Here is a 20,428-nt window from a genome sequence, read left to right as displayed (position 1 = left end):
CCCCCGGGGCCTGGGGGCCCGCGCGCTCCCTCAGGCGGCCGGACTCTTTTCTCTCGCGCCCGGCGGAGGCGCACGGCCGTTGCAGCGGCGCGCGGCGCCCAGCGTCAGTTGGAGGCGAGTTGGCGGCCCGGGCTGAGGCGCTGCCGACCATGGCCGAGTTCCTGCCGCCGCCCGAGTGCCCGGTGTTCGAGCCCAGCTGGGAGGAGTTCGCCGACCCCTTCGCCTTCATCCACAAGATCCGGCCCATCGCCGAGCAGACCGGCATCTGCAAGGTGCGGCCGCCGCCGGTGAGTGCCGGCCCGCCGCGGCCTTTGTGCGCGAGGCTCCTGGGGGGGGCGGGCCCGGGCGCGAGGCGAGCCCCGCGTGGGGCGAGCCCGGGGAGGACTCGGACAGCGCCGCGGCGGCCGCCGCCTTTGTTGGCCCGGGCGCCCTGGGCGGCGCCTCCTAGGGGCTGGGCTGGGCGCGCTGCGCTCCGGGGCAGAGCCGGCCACCATCTTAGAGCGCGGGGGCGGCCGGTAAGTGCGGGTCCGAGCCCGGCGGGGGGAGGGGCGCGGGCCCGGCTCGAGGAGCGAGGGGAGAGTCACTCTCGTGGGCTCGCTTCAGAATTGCTCCTGTAAGTGTCCGTCGTGTCGCACCCCCCCCGGTCGCCCACTTGGAATTCGTAGGGAAACACGCTGAATTGCAATGAATTGATTCACTCGCCGTATCGTACACACCGAGATTAGAAATATTCCTAAACGATGGAGCATAGGATACATCCTGCTAAAAGGTCTATGGATGCTGTCGCAGAACATGCACTTAAGTGCCTGTGCACACGGTAATTAGTGAAAAAGAATAAAAATGGGTATTACCTGTATGTTGTGATACTAAGTGCTATCTTCATAATTAAAGGTCATTTGGAGAAGTGGGCTGTGCCCATGAAAGCTCATGAAGCCATCTACATGTTTTGTTAGTCTTTAAAGTGCTTTAAAGTACTTGTTGTTTTTTAAGGTTATCCTGTACAGACTAACTTTTAAGTTTATAATTAAGGTTATAAGACCATCTTTATTATCCCTTCAATTTTGAACTCAGGTTTTATGTGAAATAATTCTCTCTGCACTGGATGTGATCAACTATTTGTTCTTGACAATTGTGAGCAGAACTGACTTTTACACCTTTTTCAAAGGTGCAGTTTCTTACTATTCCTTAATGGGGAACTCAGAAGTGGATGGGACATCTATAGGTTATAATAATTAAACAAATGCATCTTTTCCCCCTTCCCAAGGAAATGTATGTTTTCAATTATCTAATCCCTCCTCCCACCAGGAACAAAAATCAATCCCCCCAAAAGCAAAAGCCAACTGGTTGTCTGAATGACCATATACTTTGCTGTCTTTTTCATGGGAGCTCTTTGAGCAGGTAAGCAATGGTGGATAAGGGTGATTTAGTGCCTAGTGTACTTGGATTTTCAGAAAGCTTTGACAACGTTCCTCACTGAAGACTTTTAAGCAAACAAAGCTGTTGTGGGATGAGAGGGTCTTTCCTCTTATGAATCACCAACTGGTTAAAAGTCCAGAAAAAAGGGTAGGAGTTACATGTTTAGTTCTTCTGGGGAGGGAGGGAGGGAGGGAGGAGAAGGAGAGGTCTCCCAGGAATCTGTACTGTGGCTGGAGTTCAACATATTTATAAATGTTCTGGAAAAAAGTGTGAAAACTGAAAGAACAAAATTTGCAGATAAAAAATATTACTCAAGATAGTAAGTTGTAAGCAGATTGTTAGAGTTACAAAGGAATTTCACAAAATTGGGCCGCAAATGACAGGCGATGTTCAAGATTGATAAATGCAGATTTAATGCATACTGGAAAATATAATTCCAACTGTACATACAAAATGATGGAATCTAAAATTAGCTGTTACCACTCAAGAAAGAGATCTCTGACTATTTGTGGATAGCTTCAGGGGGTAGCCAAGTTAGTCTGCACAGGATAAACTGTAAAGGATAAAACGGGTCATCTGAAGAAGTGGGCTGTGCCCATGAAAGCTCATGATACCATTTACATGTTAGTATCATGTTAGTCTATAAAGTGCTACCAGACCATTTGTTGTTTCTTAAGTTTATTTGTGGATAGTTCTCTGGAAACATCTACTCAGTATTCAGCAACAGTCAAAAAAGCAAGTTAAATGTTAGGAACCACTAGGAAAGAGATGGATAATAAGACAATAATATCATGCCTCTATATACATCCATGGTATGCCCACACCTTGAATACTAAATGCAGTTTTGGTTGTTCCATCTCAAAAAGTTATATTAGAAATGGAAAAAAATATATAGAGCAGGGCAATTAAAATGAGTAGGGGTATGGAACGGCTTCTGTTAGGGGTATGGAACTGCTTCTGTATCAGGAGAGATTAATAAGACTGGGACTCTTTATTTTGGAAAAGAGCGACTAAGGGGGATATGATAGAAGTCTATAAAATCATAAATGGTGAAACCTAGTTGTAGTTGTGATCTGGAATGACCAGTATTGGCAGGATTAGAAAGTCTTCTGCAGACTAACACACTCAGTGCCAATTATAAGGATGAGAGCTCCCTCCCTGTGCTAATTTCGGTGGAAACTTTCCACTCATGATAGTTACTGGTCTTCTAGGCACCAGTTTGTCATTGATAAATTCCTAGCATGTACTGTCATGGTGAAAGTTTGGAGGACAATATATACTACTTTGCAGGGAATGTGATCAAGATGGCCAGCATGTCTGAAATTGTTGTGGGATTAAGCAGTCGAGAGCCATTTTATCTCAGGAGCATATTTTATACTACATCTTCCAATGGGTTGAGTCTACCAACAGGAAGAATTCCCCAGAGCTCTGGGTTTTCTGAGTGTTGAAAGGGACTTATCTTCCTTCTCTCCACTTCCACCAGTATTGATGATAAACTTAGGCCTGGAATGAACCATGTGGGTCATGCAGTCCTGGCCTCTGCACTCACTGGCAAGACTGTTAATTGTTTTATTTCATCTATGATTGACCTCCAGTGATTAATTTAGCAGTTATGTTTGTCTGCTGTTTTTATATAACATGGAAAAGCAAAGTTGAAGTCTTCTGTGACTAGTGGCATGTTGAGGAAGCAAACTGGCATCAGCTTTGTAATTGGTGAACTGCATACATTAGAAATGTGTTGTCAATATATTCTTAAACTAAGGGTGGGGAAATTGGCTACAGAATAGCAGATATAATATGAATTGGTATCATGTTGTGAAATGGTGAGATTTCTTTTTTATACATTTGAAGTATGCTTTATCATACTTTTTATTTACATGGTGAATACATTTAAGGCGTAGCTTATTCATGTGGTGTGGTTATCTGAATATTATTGATGGATTTTTTTTTTTTTTTGAAACAGTACTTTATGGTGTACTGCTGTTTTAAAAACAGTTTCATTGCAGAACAGATTGACCACCTATAGTGGTGCAATACTCTACCAAATGTGGGTTCCAAGAGGAGGAAAAGCAGAGAGATTTATGGAAGTGCACTGGAACACAAACAAGGGATCAATCTTTGTTGGAGGAGTAAAAAATATGGGTCATTGAATGAAAGAATAAAAATCTTAAATTAATAAGAGTAAGGTCTGATTCCTGTAGAACCATAACGAAATGATGCAAAAATATGAGCTGCAAAGGGAAGACCAGGATATAAACTTCCAATAATCCGGCACCTTTAGGACCCAGGGGGTACCGGATTATCAGATATGCCGGACTATCGGAAGGGGGGGCTATGAGGAGTCTGGGGCCAGACCCCTCATAGCCCCCCCTTCTGATAGTCCGGCTCTGCCCCAGGCGTCCCTGATTCAGCCGCTGCTGGTCAGTTTCAGCAGTGGCTGAATCGGGATGCCTGCAGCAGAGCAGCTGGAGTGCTGCTGGGTTTGTCCGGTAGCGCCGACTCTTGATGCGGCGAGACCAACCCGGCAGCACCCCAGCTGTTCTTGGGGACGCCTGGGGCAGAGCAGCTGTGGTGCTGCTGGGTTGGTCCGGCAACGCTGCTCCTCGGCGCTACTGGACCAACCCGGCAGCACCCCAGTTGCTCTGCCCCAGGTGTCCCCAAGTCAGCCACTGCTGAAACTGATCAGCGGCTGACTCCAGGAAGCCCGAGGCAGAGCTGCTCTGCCCCGGGCTTCCTGGAGTCAGCCACTGGTCAGTTTCAGCAGCGGCTGAATCAGGACGCCGGGTTGGTCCCACAGCGCCGAGGAGCGGCGCTACTGGACCAACCCAGCAGCACCCCAGCAAGCCCGAGGCAGAGCTGCTCTGCCCCTGGCTTCCTGGAGTCAGCCGCTGGTCAGTTTCAACAGCGGCTGACTTGGGGATGTCTGGGGCAGAGCAGCTGGGGTGCTGCTGGGTTGGTCCAGTAGCGCCGCTCCTCGGCGCTGTGGGACCAACTCGGCAGCACCCCAGCTGCTCTGTCCCACATATACCCAAGTCAGCTGCTGCTGAAACTGACCAGCGGCTGACTTCAGGAAGCCGGGGCAGAGCAGCTCTACCTCTGGCTTCCTGGAGTCAGCCGCTGGTCAGTTTCAGCAGCGGCTGAATCGGGGACAGCTGGGGTGCTGCCGGGTTGGTCCTGCAGCGCCGAGGGGCAGCGCTAGGGGACCTACCCGGCAGCACTCCAGCTGCTCTGCCCCCAGCTTCCCTGATTCAGCTGCTGGTCAGTTTTAGCAGCGGCAGAATCGGGGAAGCTGGAGGCAGAGCAGCTCCAATGGTCGGCTGCCCAGACCATCAGGAGTGCTGGGCCATCAGATGCCGGACCATCGGAGTTTTACTGTATAACCTGTTATATAACCAGTTGAGCTCTGATGTTACATTTTTAACATGTTCAAGAGAAGGGAGTGTCTCTGGAGAATGTTAAAGAGAAGCTACTAGAGTTAGACATTTTAAAATCAGCTAGTCTAGGTAACTTGTATCCAAGAAATTTGAAGAAACAGGCTGAGGAGCAATCTGGACCATTAATGTTGATTTTCAATAAGGCTTGGCACACTAGGGAAGAAAGTAGATCTGATCCAAGTAGATCTGGAAGAAAGCTAATGTTAGCCATTATCTAGGGTAAATGGTATTAGCCAGGTAGGTTTGTCTGCTTGACATCAGCCCTGGGCAAGATAATGTACTGGTGCATATTGGACTTGATTATAAAGAATTAAAGGAGAATAATGTAATTAAGGGCAATCAAAATTGTTTATTGAAAATGGGTCCTGTCAAACTAACTTGATCTTTTTGTGATGAGCTTACAAGTTTAGTGGATAAAGCTAATAGCATTGACAGAAATACACTTACAAACTTTTGAAAGGCATTTGAGCTGGTATCACACAATGTTTTGATTTAAAAAAAACTAAAAAATTTAAATGTGAAATTAACCTGTCATGCACAAAATGGAGTAAAAACTGGCTGTTTGGTCTTAAAATGTAACAGTAAATGGGAAATCATGAAGGTGGTGTGTTTCTGGTAGGGACAGAATCACAGAACACTAGAACTGGAAGGGACCTTGAGAGATCATCAAGTCCAGTCCCCTGCCCTCGCAGAAGGACCAAGCGCCATCTAGATCAGTGTTTTTCAACCTTTTTTTTTTTTTTAATAAGAAAGTACCCCCTTTAAAACAAATTATTAGTACCACCAGTACCTACAGTTTTCAGACCCAATTTTTTAACCATTGCAACACATTTGTTTAAACAACTTAATCGTAGCTGGGCAGACGATGAAGTTTTTGGGTGTAAAAAGTACAAAAATAATAAAAAGCAGTAAAACTTAAACCAAAAATTCAGTTTTCTCCAAATTTCAGTTGTGGTGACGTACCCTCAAGACTTCTCTCGAGTACCCCTAGGGGTACTTGTACCACTGGTTGAGAAACTCTGATCTAGATCAGTGGTGCTCAACCTTTTTTCATTTGTGACCCCCAGAGCCGGGACAACTTTTGTTAAGCAAAAAAACAAAAAAAACCCAAAACCAAACAATAAAAACCCGCCAAACATTTTGTTGTGGCCCCTTTAATTTGAAGCACCATTCTGCTCCACTGCCACTCCCTCCCACCCCTGTGTGTACGTTGGGTGCCGAGTCAGGAAAAGAAAATGCCGGATGACTTCTGCGAACTCCCCCTTTCTCCCCCAAGAAGACAGCCGTGACCGATCCACGGGCTGTGCACTGCTGATCTAGATCATCCCTGGTAGATGTCTGTCCAACCTTCTCTTAAATATCTCCAGAGATGGAGATTCCACAACCTCTCTAGGCAATGTATTCCAGTGTTAAAACACCCTGGCAGGAAGTTTTTCCTTATGTCCATCCTAAACCTCCCTTGCTGCAGTTTAAGTCCGTTGCTTCTTGTCCTATCCTCAGAGGTAGCAGCGTGGGGCAGCAGCCAGCTCCCTGGGAGTGGGGTGGCAGGTGGAAAGCCTCATGCTAGACTCAAGGAACTCAGTCTATTTAATGTAACAAAGAAAAGGAAGGGTAAGAGAGAATAGTGGTTTTCAGTGTGTTTTCATTTATGAACCCCTAAAATATTTGAAATGGAAATATGAACTCATCAGGAAATCCTATGTGTAAGCTGCAGTCTTGCAGAGGTCCATGGACCTCTTGTCGAGAACTATTGTTGTATAAGTACCTGTATTAGGAACATATATTTGATAATGAAAGGTATAACACAGTACAGTGGCTGGAATTTGAAACTGGACAAATTCAGACTGGAATTATGGTGTACGTTTTTAAACAGCAGAAGAAATTAACCATTAGAATAGTTTACCAAAAGTTGTGATGGATTCTCCATCAGTAGCAATTGTAAAATCAAGGTTGGATGTTTTTCTAAATGATCTTTAGAAATTATTTTTGGGAGGTTCTGTGACCTGTGTTTTGTAGGAGATCAGACTAGATGATCACAACGATTCTTTCTGGCCTTAGAACATATGTATGTAGGGACAATATATTTTTTTACAAGGGCTACAGCAGTGAGTGGCGCTTCTGTGAGGTGGGTGAGGAGGTGCCCAGCGGCATTGACCTGAGCAGCCCAGGCCCCCTCTGCCTGGCACTGCAGCATCTCCCTCCTTCCTCCCCTGCATGGTTGGAGCACCAGTGCTTGCTTCCCCCTGCAGGGGGAGGCGTGGGGTGGAGGAGAGAAAGCCCTGAGCCTCACTGCATGGGGAAGAAGCACCAGCGTGCTGTCTGGAGGCTTTCCCTGTTGCTTCCATTGGCCAGATTCCAGCTAATGGGAGCAGTGGGAGGCCTAGCCTGAGACTGGCCTGGGGCCTGAAGACCAGTAAAGACCACCTTGTGTGCAGACCCTGCACTCCCAGCTTCCTCACTCACACCTCCTGTGGAAACCACTCACCCCCAGCCCGCTCTTGCCCCCTGTTCCCTGGCCAGACACCCTGCCCCCAGTCTGCTCTTGCCCCCTCCCTCTTGGCCAGATACCCTGTTCCCAGCCCACTCCTGTACCCTACCCTACTCCTGTCCCCTCAGCGAGACACCCTACCCCCAGCCTGCTCTTGAATGCTACCTTGTACCCTCAGCCCCTTCTGTACCCCATCTCCTGCCCAGATCCTGCACCCCCATCTTTATCCCACTGACCAGCACCCTGTCCCATACACTGAACCTTTCATTTTTGGCCCCACCCTAGAGCCTAGGGGGCGCACAAAATCCACTAACCCTGGAATCCCAGAAGAGGTAATTTGCTTTAAGGCCTTGAACCTCAGTCCTCCCCCCACATGGGGCTGGAGCACCAGGGGAGTGAGGTGTTTCAATTGGGGGCCACATCAGTGAGGGTTGGGGGTTTTTGGAGGGGTTTATTGTTCCTTCTCACTTGTGTTGTCCCTAACTGATTTTTTTCTGTGCGTCAATGGCTCCTGACCCAAAAAAGATTAATCACCCCTGCCATAAATAAAGACAATGTTGAAACCTTTTTATGTTGGACATAATATTTTACTTGATTTGAAATGAAGCCTGGTCAGCAAGGACCCAGTAAGGGTCCAGCCCCCAATCTGGCTGCTGTGTCCTGTCCCCATCCCCCATCCTGGGGCAGGCCCCATGGTCCAGCCCCCATCTGGCCACAGAAAGTACTGGCTGGCGGCAGGCCTCTCCTGTTGTGGCACAGGTAGGAGAAGAGGACACAATCTGGCTGTGGCAGACAGAGTGGGGTTGGCAAGTGTAGTGAGCAGGGTTCACAGCCCCCTAGTATTTTATAAAACAACAAGGAGTCCAGTGGCACTTGCTTTTGATGAACTAGACTAACCTGACTACCTCTCTGAAACCAGTTACATTTTATACTCTTTCGGCCAAGTCTGAATCCTTGTTTGTGTGCCAGTTCACCTCCATGGATAATCTCTTTTTGCTTTTCCTCTTGGACCTCACATTTTGTATAGCATTCTACCACTGTAGATACAGTCAATCTGTTTTTGCACTATGGATATTGCAAGAGTTCTTCTTTGAGAGGTGTCCCTGTGGGTGCTCTGCTGTTGGTGTCGGGCTCGTTCCGGCATCATGGGTTGGAGACTTTAAGCAGTGATCAGGTGGGCAGCATTCCCACCTTTGAGGTAGTGTGTGCAGCCCTCTTCCCCTCAGTTCCTCCTTCACTGCTCTCAGCTACGGCGTAAGCTCAGCCCTCTCCTCCTCAGCCCACTCTGGATAACAAACAAGAAGTGAATTGAATAAGATAAGATAGTCCTGAACTACTCAGGATTTGTTTCTCTCTGGCTATGTCTACACTGCGAACTTGACCAAAAATATGCTAATGAGGGACTCATTTACATGAGTCATGATCTCATTTGCATATTTTCTGCTGATCCGTTTTTGCGCTGGGGACATATGGTGGCTACAGTGAACCATTTTTTCCACTACATATATAGTAAAAAATAAGAAACAATAACATGTATAGCAGTTCAGTTTGGCATTCCAAAGTATTAATTTTCCAGTGCCTACTTGAAAACCATTTTCTCAATGGACTAGAAATTGCAGGGATTTTGTAATTCATCCCTAAATCAAGCAGTAAAACTCAGTAGTTAAAGCACTAGTAAATAAATACTGAAATGTTTAAGGTATGGAAATACACATTTGGCACCTAAACAACCTAACTGCACCCTGATAAAACATTTTAAAGCTGGCCCAGATAACTTGAACTAGAGCTTTCTGTATTGCTGGTGTTAGACTTTCAATAAACCTTCCAATGGAGGGAAAGCCTCAGAATACTGAAAGAATACTAATGTGCCCATTTAGCTTGACATTCTCTCGGACAAAATAATGGAATGGCCAGCAAGGGACTCTCAATCAGTAAGGACCTAAATGCTGGTAAGTGAAGCTATTAAACATAATAGAATAAAAATGGGCCTATCAGATGGACTTGATGATGTTTTTTTGAAGTGATTACAAGTTTGATAAAGGTAATTGGGTTAATCGTTTTGACTTACATAAGTCATTTGACTTAATATAGAATATTTTAATGAAAAATAAATGCGAAATCATTATAGCACATTGGATGAGAAACTAGCTAAGAAATTAATGTAATTGTTAGTGAGGAACCATGCATATATTCTTTTTTAAAATGGTAATCTCTCTGGTTTCAGGGCATTATCTAATATTTTTATCAAAGGTCTGAAAGAAAATTTAATATTGATTAAAACTTTCAGGGAGAAGTGGAATGGTAAATAATGGTGAGGACATGGCCATTTGGATTGCTTGCTGAAACAATAGGCATTTCAGAATGAATACATGCAAGGCCATACATCTAGGAACAAAGAAGGTCCATCATGCTTATAGGATGAGGAACTTGGTTTTAAGGGCCAAAGAGTTGAAGGTGTTAAACTCTTTCACTGTCCACTTAAATAATTAATTTGTTATTTTTAAAACATTTGTTATTTTTCCCAGAGAAGTCATGGTTTATTTGGTTGCTTACCAAATAGCTAAGAGCATTCTATAGAAAGTTTATTGATCAAACACAAGACAGGGCAAAAAATCAAAACAAGCATTGATACTGAAATGAGAAGTTGTAATGAAAAAAAATACGTTCATAATAGGCACAGATGTGTGAACCCACTACCTTGCCTGGAGCAAAACTGATTCTGATAGTTATTTTTTGTCCATTTTCTCTCCTGAGAGACTGTCAACTCCACCACCTTCTGCAGGTAGGTGTAAAGGGAAAATGCAGTGGTCACATATACATAAATAAAGATACTAGTGTATAGAGAGAGATTGTCAGTAAAAATAAAAAGTTGCAAGGGAAAAAAGTGTTTCCTACACTTTTACATCGCTAGCAATAAGTGTGCTTTCATTTACAAACTTGACACTATCAATTTGGACTTGAATAAAGATATTAACTGGTTAATACACTACAAAGGCAGTTTCCTCCACCTTTGACATTCACATTTCTACATAAGATACTATGAATAGGATACTTAATTAGCTTCATTCTACAGTTGATAGGTAACTGTTTTTGCTGTCACATAGTCTGTAATTCCTGGATTTGGTAATTTCCACTCCTACTTATCTGATGAAGTGGTTTTTACCCATGAAAGATCATAATCGAATATATTTGTTAGTCTCTAAGTGCCACAGGACTGCTCCTTGTTTTCTCATTGTGAATCATCTTGTGGCTCTCTTCTCTGAACTCTCTCCAATTTTCCTATGTGGTATTGGACAAGATCTTCTTCTCTTACTGCATGATTGTTCCAAATTAAAGGAACTTGATATATAGCAAAAAACCTCTAATGTGTGTGACATCACTGTAATAACAAAAAAGTCTTGAAAATCTATGGAGGCTGGGTTTGAGACTATAACGGTTTTCATGTTAGATGTTCCTGCTAAACTAACAAACATACTGCCTGTGATACTGATTTTGAATTTACCTAGTTCACAGGGAATCATTAAGAAAAGGCAAATATGAGCTTCCCTGCTAAATGATACTCTCTCACTTCAGGGCCTGATGAAATGCATCCTAGAATGCTCAAGGAGCTGATAGAGGAGGTATCTGCGCCTTTAGCTATCATCTTTGAAAAATCATGGAAGACGGGAGAGATTCCAGAAAAGGGCAAATATAATGCCCATCTATAAAAAGGGAAATAAGAACAACACAGGAAGCTACAGACCAGTCAGTTTAACTTCGAAAGATAATGGGGCAAGTAATTAAGAAATTATCTGCAGACACCTGGAAGACAACAGGGTGATAGGTAACAGCCAGCAGGCATTTGTAAAGAACAAATCATGTCAAACCAATCTGATAGCCACAAAATTCGTTATACTATCAAAGAAAGCTAAGGGAGACAGCGGTGGACATGGTACACCTAGACTTTAATAAGACATCTGATATGGTCTAACATGATCTTATCAATAAATTAGGCAAATTCAACTTAGATGGGGCTACTATAAGGTGAGTGAATAACTGGCTGGATAACCATTCTCAGAGAGTAATTATTAATGGTTCACAATCCTGCTGGAAGGGCATAACAAGTAGGGTTCTGCAGGGGACTATTTTGGGTCTGGTTCTGTTAAGTATCTTCAGTAATGATTTAGATATTGTTATAGGGTATGTCTACACTGTAAAGTTAATTCGAAATAACAGCCGTTATTTCGAATTAACTTTAATAGTGTCTATACATGCAAACTGCAATTTGAATTTGGTAAACCTCATTCTACGAGGAGTATCACAAAATTCGAAATAGCTTTTTCGAATTAAGTGCTGTGTAGACACTTAATTTGAAATAGGGGGCCTCCAGCCCTTCCCAGGGAGCCCTGGTGGCCACTCTGGGCACAACAGGAAAACTTACTCTCCTCTCCCCCAGCCCCGGAGCCATTAAAGGGATAGACCCTGGCCACAGTGCCTGTGCCAGCTCCAAGCCTGCCAGCCCAGAGCCAGCAGTAGCCACCGGGGCCCCTGACCCAGTGGCCCCAAAACATGAGCCAGCAAGCCACTGGCAGCCAGCCCTCCACAGCTCCCCAGGAGCAGTCTGTCATCTCCCAGGAGCCTGACAGGGGCTGGAGAAGGGGGGCGCCTTCCTGGTCCAGGGTGGAGATCATGGACCTTATTCAGGTTTGGGGGGGATGCCCCCAAAGTCCATGATCTCTGCACTAGATGGAGGAACGTGGCTGTCTATGGCAGGATAGCTGCCAACCTGGCCACCAAAGGCCACATGCAAACCCAGGAGTAGGTTTGCATGAAAATCAAGTTGGTCCGGCGAGACTCCCAACCCTGGGCCCTGAGCTTCCCCTCCCCCTTCTTCCCCTTGCTTCCCCCTTTCAGCTCCCTCCTCCCAGGTTTCCCCCTCCCCTTTCCCACGCTCTCTCTGCTCCTCTCCCACCTCCTTTTCCCAGTCTCCCCAGAGATTCACCCCCCAGTTTTGTTCAGTAAACCCAGTTTCTATTTTAGAACATACGTGTCTTTTGTTTGACAAATTGAGGTTGTTCAGAGATTCAAAAATGTCCATGAGGTATGCCAGTGAAAGTTGAAACATTTGGTCCGTAAACGCACGATATAACTCTTCTTCTTTCTTCTGTTGCTTGAGGGAAATTTCCACTTCGTCTTTCAGTTTGAATAATCTCAAAAGCATGTTACCTTTGGAAAGACATCATAATTCCATGTGAAACAAGAGTTTTATGATTCACTCCCAAGTCTCGTATTTAAAGCGCTGTTCTTCACAAAATTGACAACTTTTGATGGCCAAATTCTACAAGTCACGTAGATTATCTGGAAGGGTTTTAGCAGCCTATGCTTGTTTGTGTATGACAGAGTGTGTCATGGTTACAGCTGGATTTTTTTTTCTTTCACCAATGTCACAAATCCAGAGCGAGAGCCAAGCATCGCTGGAGCACCGTCTGTGCATACGCCAACCAGTTTTTCCCCATGAAAGTCTATTTTCTTCAAAAAAGTCAGAAATTGTTTTCATAACATCAGACGCCTTTGATGTGGTCATCAATTCTTTTGAAAAAAGCAGGTGTTTTTTCACAGTTCCATCGTAAATGAATTGAACGTAGATGAGCAACTGACAGCGTTGTGGTACATCAGTGTTATCGTCACACTGAATTGCGAAAAAAGAAGCCAACACTGCCTCCACAACTTGAAGTTTAAGATCTTTTGCCAGGTCGTCGATGCGACATTTCCCGGACTTGTCAGAAAGCAAAATTTTTTCTTGCTTTCGACACCAAGCACAATATCATCTGCTTTCAATAATCAAGGCTTCACAAGAGTTTCTCCTATTACGTGCGCTTTCTTGGCTTTAGCGATGAGCAGTGATAGTTCATAAGATGCTTCTTCCACTCTGACCGATGCTTAATGAAAAGCTCCAGTAGTGTCCAGCTTCATGTGTTTTAAATTTTGAAGTTTAGCAGCAAAAAATTCTCTTGGTTTGTCTGTTAAAGCACTGTGGTGGTTCTTCAAGTGTTGCTCAAGACATCATTGCTGAGAACTGTGTGGCATACTACGCACTGAGGATGATCGATCCCGTTTTTTCCATGACAGTGAAGCTGATAGGCACAGCAAGGCAGCCATTTTGATGTAAATGAAGCGGCGATTATTTAAATCACTGCTTCATTTTCCTATGTCTAGTAAACTAATCTACATGGCTCCGTCGATGGAGCCATGTAGTCTAGACATACCCGGAGATAGTATTGCTTTGTAATCTTAGGACGTAAATGCTACCTGCAAACTTTAGATGCTCTCTATCAAAGTAAGAATAGTGGTGGTGAGTGTGTTTTCTTTGCTAGGAGATCAGGCAGAGACCTACGTTCTTCATCGAGTAGTGTCCCCGAGGGTGCTCCACTCGAGGTGCTGGGCTCGTCCCGGCGCCGCAAACCGGAGGAATTTTCACTAGCAGTAGCCCCCCTGCCGGACCGCGCATGCGCGAGTCCCCCTTCGCGCCTTTCATCTGAGCGCGGTCCGGTCTCGTCAGTTTCTCTCCAACCGTCCGCAGCCGCAGACGGAGTTAGTGTAGGCTCCCTTCTCCTCTCTGAGGGGAGAGGGAAGAACCATCCTAGTTGTTGTTAGTTAGTGTTAGGTAGTTATCTGTTATAGTTGTAGTTCCCCCTTTATTAAAAAAAAAAAAAAAACAAGAGAAAGAAGAAAAGAAAAGCCGCTTTTCTTCAGCGGGCGGTCAGGGTTTCCCTGACTGAAATTGACAAAAAAAAAAAAAAAAAAAAAGAAGGGAAAAGGAAAGGACTCAAGAATGCCAGGATCACCCGGCTTCAAGAAGTGCCTCCAGTGCCAGGAGGCTATCCCCATCTCAGATGGACACTCCCGCTGTGTCCGCTGTCTCGGGGACACTCATGTCCCGACCAAGTGCTGTCACTGCGCGAAGATGACAGCTCGCGCTAGAAAAGATCGGGAGCTTAGGTTGAGAGTCCTTCTCTTCAATAAGGCTCTCCAAGCTCCGGAGGTCTCCGAGCCGCACTCTGCATCTCCTCAGCAACCCGGGCAAGCCCCCAGGACCCACGGGACGCCAAGCGCCAATGCAGGCAAGCCGGGGAGCTCTGGCTATGCGCCGAGACTCCCCGCGGGCAAGGCAGCCAAGGGCCGTAGCTCTTCTGCCCTGACTACAGCCGGCCCCAAAAGCTCCGATCCGATGCTCAAGAAGGGATCGAGAGCAGAGTCGGTGCCGGCAACGGCTCTAACGGCGATTGCGGAACCGGCAAGGGAAGCCCCGGCACCGGGAGTTCCGGCGCATGCGCGCCCGCAGCCAGCCATGCCGGCACCCGCAGCGCCTTCCTTGGGTGCCACCCTGGGCTCCTCGGTGCCGGGCATATCGGCACCGGATGCACCTCCCACGCAGGAGTCTCTGCCAGCCCAGCCTCCTGCTTTCACCCTGTCGGGGGATCAAGCTGCACCGAGCCTTTACTCTGCCGTTCATGTGGCAGACGTTCAAGTGGCAGAGGCTTCTCCTCTGTCAGCTGTTCTCACGCAGGCACCTCTGCAGCCTGCCTGCGATGCCTCGGTGCCAACCAAAGCTCAGCAAAAGACTGCCAGGGTCCGGACACCATCAATAACTCCGGACAGTGTCGCCTTCTCACCTGGACCTGACTCACCTACCTCGTCCAATGCTGATTACCATCGTCACAGTCACCGCTACTCGACCTCCAGGGAGCCCTACTATAGGTCACCTCGTCGTTCATCGCCGCGTCGATACTATCGGGATCGCTATTCGGGGTCGCCCTCACACTACTATAGGAGGTCCCTTTCACCAAGATCCCCACGCCGTACAGACTACCATCGGCGATATGGCACATTGAGAAGATACAGCCGCTCTCCCTGTCGCAGTCGGAGGGAGGACCGCTATTATCATGAGTACTCTTCTCATTCATCTCGCCGCAGAAGGTATTCGCGATCGCGATCACCGCATTCTTCTCAGCATCAATCTTCACACGGTCTGGACGAGTCTGCTCCTTATGTACCGCCACCATCCTCGGCTGGGGACCTGGATTCGCAATATCACGAGGATAAGCAGGAACACACTTCTCTTCAAGGGCAGCAGAGCCCTGATTCCCCGGCGCAGCGTTCCTCATCCTCGCAGGATGATGCAGTGGTCCCTCCGGACTTGTCTACTACGGAGGACCACAAGCAGTTCCAGGGGCTCTTTAAGAGAGTTGCGCAATCCCAGGACGTTCAGACCGCGGACGTGCAACAGAAACAACATCGATTGCTCAAAAATTTACAACCTTCACAAAAGTCGAAGCTCGCTTTTCCCTTTGATGAAGCTATACTTGAGATCGCCAACGACATCTGGCAGACCCCGGCCACTTCACTACCAACTAACAAGCGGTCGGATAAGAAGTACTTCATCTCTCAGAAAGATATGGAGTTTCTCTTTACACATCCTCAGCCTAACTCCCTTGTCGTGGATGACAGAGAACAAGATCATCTCAGACCAAGAATCCCTCAAATGACAAGGAGGCCAAACGACTGGATATCTTGGGCAGGAAAGTATATTCCTCCTCTACTTCTGCCCTGAGGATGTGTAATTTTGCGGCACAGCTGGCAAACCACGATTTCGATAACTATTCGAAGCTGATCCCTCTATTTGAGCACTTGCCGGATTCCAAACGTCAGTTGCTTAAGGCAGTGATACAAGAGGGCTACACAGTCGCCCGAACAGCCCTGCAGATCGCCCTTGACACGGCTGATGTAGCTGCTAGATCCGCAGCTTCGGCCATAGTCATGCGTCGGGCGTTTTGGCTGCACCAAGCCGCTGTCCCGAAGGAGATGCAGGCCAAGGTGGAGGATTTGCCCTTTGATCGCAAATCGCTTTTTGCTCAGTCGACAGATCAGGTCTTCCACTCGGGCAAGGACACACGTACGACTCTGAAGACGCTGGGGATGTACACTCCCCCCTACAGACGTAAGAGATACATACCCTACAATAGACAAAGACCATTCTCATATGCGGCACCACGCGCCAGGCCATACGAGCAACAGAGGCCTAGGCAACGGCCCCAAAAGCGTCGCCAGCAACCCAACAAGACGCCTGTCCAGCAGCAGGGCCGACAGCAGGTTTGATGGGTTGATCGAGGGACTTCGGACCACCCCGTTAACAGAGACTCCGGATATCACAAAAGGCGTATTCCATCATCGTCTCAGACCTTACCAGCATCGTTGGGCTGTCATATCCACCGACCGGTGGGTTCACGACATAATTACTTCAGGATATGTCATCCCCTTCACCTCTCTTCCCCCTCCCTCCCCTCCTGCCCCGTCCCTTTTCAGGGACCCCTTTCACGAGACGCTGCTACGTCAAGAGGTGTCACGCCTTCTCATATTAGGGGCAGTGGAAAGGGTGCCGACACCCTTTTTGGGGAGAGGGTTCTACTCTCGCTATTTCCTCACCCAGAAGAAATCAGGGGGTTGGAGGCCTATCCTGGACCTACGTCGGCTCAACCGACATCTGAGAAAGCAAAAATTCAAGATGGTCACGTTATCTTCAATTATCCCGGCTCTCGACAAAGGGGATTGGTTCGCGTCCCTCGATCTTCAAGACGCCTACTTCCACATAACTATACACCCGGCGCACAGAAGATTCCTGCGGTTCACAGTGGGGTCCGACCACTATCAATATCGCGTGCTGCCTTTCGGACTATCGGCAGCCCCACGGGTTTTCTCCAAGACCCTGGCGGTAGTGGCGGCCTACCTGCGACGTCTCGATATTACAATCTTCCCATACCTGGACGATTGCCTGCTAAAGGCTCCCACACTCGACGAGGCCACAAGGGCAGTGTCTACAACTACTGCTTTGTTCACAGCCCTAGGGCTCATAATCAATGTCGAGAAGTCCTTCCTAACACCTACTCGCGACCTGGAGTTTATCGGCGCAAGACTCAACTCCCTAACCGCGAGGGCATACTTGCCGGTACAGAGGTTTCAACTCATACAGGACCTGGTGCAATCAGTATCAATTTCTCCAAAGTCCCGAATACTTACCTGTCTGCAACTACTGGGACACATGGCGGCCACCACGTATGTGGTTCCGCATGCCAGACTCCATATGCGAAGTCTTCAACATTGGCTGTTCACTGTGTACACGCCCCGGGTGCGCAGTACGAACAGGGTGGTTTCTCTGCCCAGTCAGGTGCGATCTTCCCTGGCATGGTGGGACAACCCCGTCAACATGCTAATAGGGGTCCCCTTTCATGCCCAGAAACCAGCTCTACAAATCACTACAGATGCCTCTCTACTCGGCTGGGGCGCCCACCTTCGGGAGCTCCGTGCGCAGGGTCTATGGACGTCCCAGGAATCGCTTCAGCATATAAATTTTCTCGAACTAAGAGCAGTCTTCGAGGCTTGCAAGCACTTTCTGCCCATCATCCGAGGACATTCCATACAGATTCTCACCGACAACATATGCACGGTGTATTATATCAACAAGCAGGGGGGGGTCACGCTCCCGCTCCCTATGTGCGGAGGCTGTGCGCCTGTGGAATTGGGCTATTCAACAAGGTATCACCATAACTGCAGCATACCTCCCTGGCAAGGACAATGTTATTGCCGATACTCTGAGCAGGCATTTCCTCTCACAGCACGAGTGGGAATTGCATCCCGAAGTGCTCCGCGACATCTTTTTGCAATGGGGTTTTCCCAAAGTGGACTTGTTCGCCACTCGACACAACAGGAAATGTCCTCAGTATTGCTCACGAGCAGGCATCGGCACGAACTCCCTCGGCGATGCCTTCCTTCTGGACTGGGATCACCACCAGTTACTGTACGCCTTTCCTCCTCTCCCACTCATTCCAAGGGTTTTGGAGAAGATAGCACTGGATGGTGCAACAGTGATTCTGATAGCACCTTTCTGGCCCAGACAGATTTGGTTAACGCAGCTGTCAAGAATGTCAGCGGCCTACCCACGACGACTACCGCAACTGTCCAACTTGCTATCCCAGAAACACGGCACGGTTCTTCACCCAGCCATCGACCGTTTGCACCTCACAGCATGGTTCCTAGTTGGCTCCAAGCTTCGGAACTTTTATGTTCCCAAGAAGTGAGACGCGTATTGGTTAACAGTAGACGCAGTACAACACGTAAATCCTACCTCTATAAATGGCGCCGTTTCCACTCGTGGTGTTTGGCTAAGGATCTTAACCCTCACTTGTTGTCTATACAACAGATAATGGATTATGTAATGCATCTAAAGACGACGGGGCTAACTATTTCGTCCCTGAGGGTGCATCTAGCGGCAATTTCAGCCTTCCGTCTTCCCGTGGACGGCTATTCAGTGTTCGCCCACCCTATCACCAAGAGATTCCTGAAGGGGCTAGGCAACTTGTATCCGGCCCACAGGATCCCACCAGAGCCTTGGGACTTACCTCTGGTATTGGACGCTCTGACTCGCACACCCTTTGAGCCGCTCGCAACGTGTGATCTACGGATGCTCACTATGAAAACTGTGTTTCTGCTTGCCATTACGTCGGCGCGTCGAGTAAGCGAATTAGCAGCTCTTTCCTCCGATCCGCCGTATACGCAATTCTTCAGTCATGCGGCAGTCCTGCGTGTCCAACCAGCGTTTTTGCCAAAGGTCAACTCTGCTTTCCATATAAATGAGCCTATAATTCTACCGACTTTCTACCCGAAGCCTCACTCCTCATTGGAAGAAGTACGTCTACACACACTAGATGTCAGGCGAGCACTGGCCTTTTACCTCGACAGAACTCGAGTCTTTAGAAAATCTCAACGGCTTTTCCTTTCTACAGCCGAACGCTCCAAAGGCAAACTGCTTTCTGCACAGCGCATTTCCCGTTTGGTCGTTGCTTGCATCACGCAATGTTATGCCTTGCGCAACAAGTCTCTTCCGAGCGGTCTTCGTGCTCATTCCACCCGGGGTATAGCTACATCCATTGCCTATCTTCGTGGAGTACCATTGCAGGACATATGCCGTGCAGCAACCTGGTCGTCCACCCTCACATTCGCTAAGCACTATGCCCTTGCGAACATACTTAACTCCGATTCGAGGGTAGCTCAGGCTGTCTTGTCTACAGCCCGAAAGCGATAGGTCCGAAGCACGCAAGTCACGCTGGACCACTGCTGTGTACTCACCTCGAGTGGAGCACCCTCGGGGACACTACTCGATGAAGAAAAGAGAGTTACTCACCTGGTGCAGTAACGTCTGTTCTTCGAGATGTGTGTCCCCGTGGGTGCTCCACGTCCCACCCTCCTCCCTGCTTCGGAGCCTCTATTTATGTCTTTCAGATGCTTCCGGTTGGGAGGAAACTGACGAGACCGGACCGCGCTCAGATGAAAGGCGCGAAGGGGGACTCGCGCATGCGCGGTCCGGCAGGGGGGCTACTGCTAGTGAAAATTCCTCCGGTTTGCGGCGCCGGGACGAGCCCAGCACCTCGAGTGGAGCACCCACGGGGACACACATCTCGAAGAACAGACGTTACTGCACCAGGTGAGTAACTCTTTTTTTTTCTTGCCTTCCTCTGGGGCACTTGCCGGTTTACATTGGTATAAATGGTGGATTCCCTGTAACTTGAAGGTTGTTGGTTTTGTTTTGTTTTGTTTTGTTTTTTGTTTTAAATCATGATTTGAGGACATCAGTAACTCAATGGGAAATGAGGGGTCTATTACAGGAGCGGGTGGGTGAGGTTCTGTGGCCTGCAATGTACAGGAGCCTCAGGCTAGATGGTCATGTTTCCTTGTGACCTTAAAGTCTGTGCGGAATGAGAAGCAAAGAAACCGTTTAACTGATGCATTTGTGTACATCCTGAGCATTTAAAGTCTCTGATTCAAGCTAATTGCTTTCTTAGGAATACACTTAGTACTGTGAATTGCAGCTGGTTTTGTGGGAAATGAAACTTTATATGTTGAGAACCAAAATTACTAACAGGCAAAAACAAATAAGTGGCATATGCAACATTTGAACAGGTTGTAACTCATCTCTCCACTCGAGGGCCTTTTACCATATGAAGGAAATGGCATGTTAGACTCTGTTAAGGACATCTTCTACCTCTACTTGACAGACAAA

The 20,428-nt window shown here is 47.5% G+C and overlaps 1 protein-coding gene across 7 annotated transcripts in view; it reads left to right on the top strand.

Moving 5' to 3' along the window:
• The window catches only part of KDM5B (lysine demethylase 5B), a 145,167-nt gene continuing 124,739 nt past the window's right edge, over window positions 1–20,428 (top strand). For 2 of the 7 annotated variants that reach the window (XM_075909918.2, XM_075909914.2), the window contains exon 1: window positions 3–287. In XM_075909918.2, coding sequence (XP_075766033.1) covers window positions 150–287 — 138 coding nt within the window. In that variant the 5' untranslated portion in view covers window positions 3–149. Of the gene's footprint in view, window positions 288–676; window positions 818–20,428 lie in introns of those variants that run through there. The other 5 variants (XM_075909915.2, XM_075909916.2, XM_075909913.2 and 2 more) reach the window with 5 other exon arrangements.

This window comes from Pelodiscus sinensis, chromosome 27 (genome assembly GCF_052426305.1).
Source record: "Pelodiscus sinensis isolate ZL-2025 chromosome 27, ASM5242630v1, whole genome shotgun sequence".
NCBI lineage: Eukaryota > Metazoa > Chordata > Testudines > Trionychidae > Pelodiscus > Pelodiscus sinensis.
This window is presented reverse-complemented; position numbering and strand designations above follow the sequence as displayed.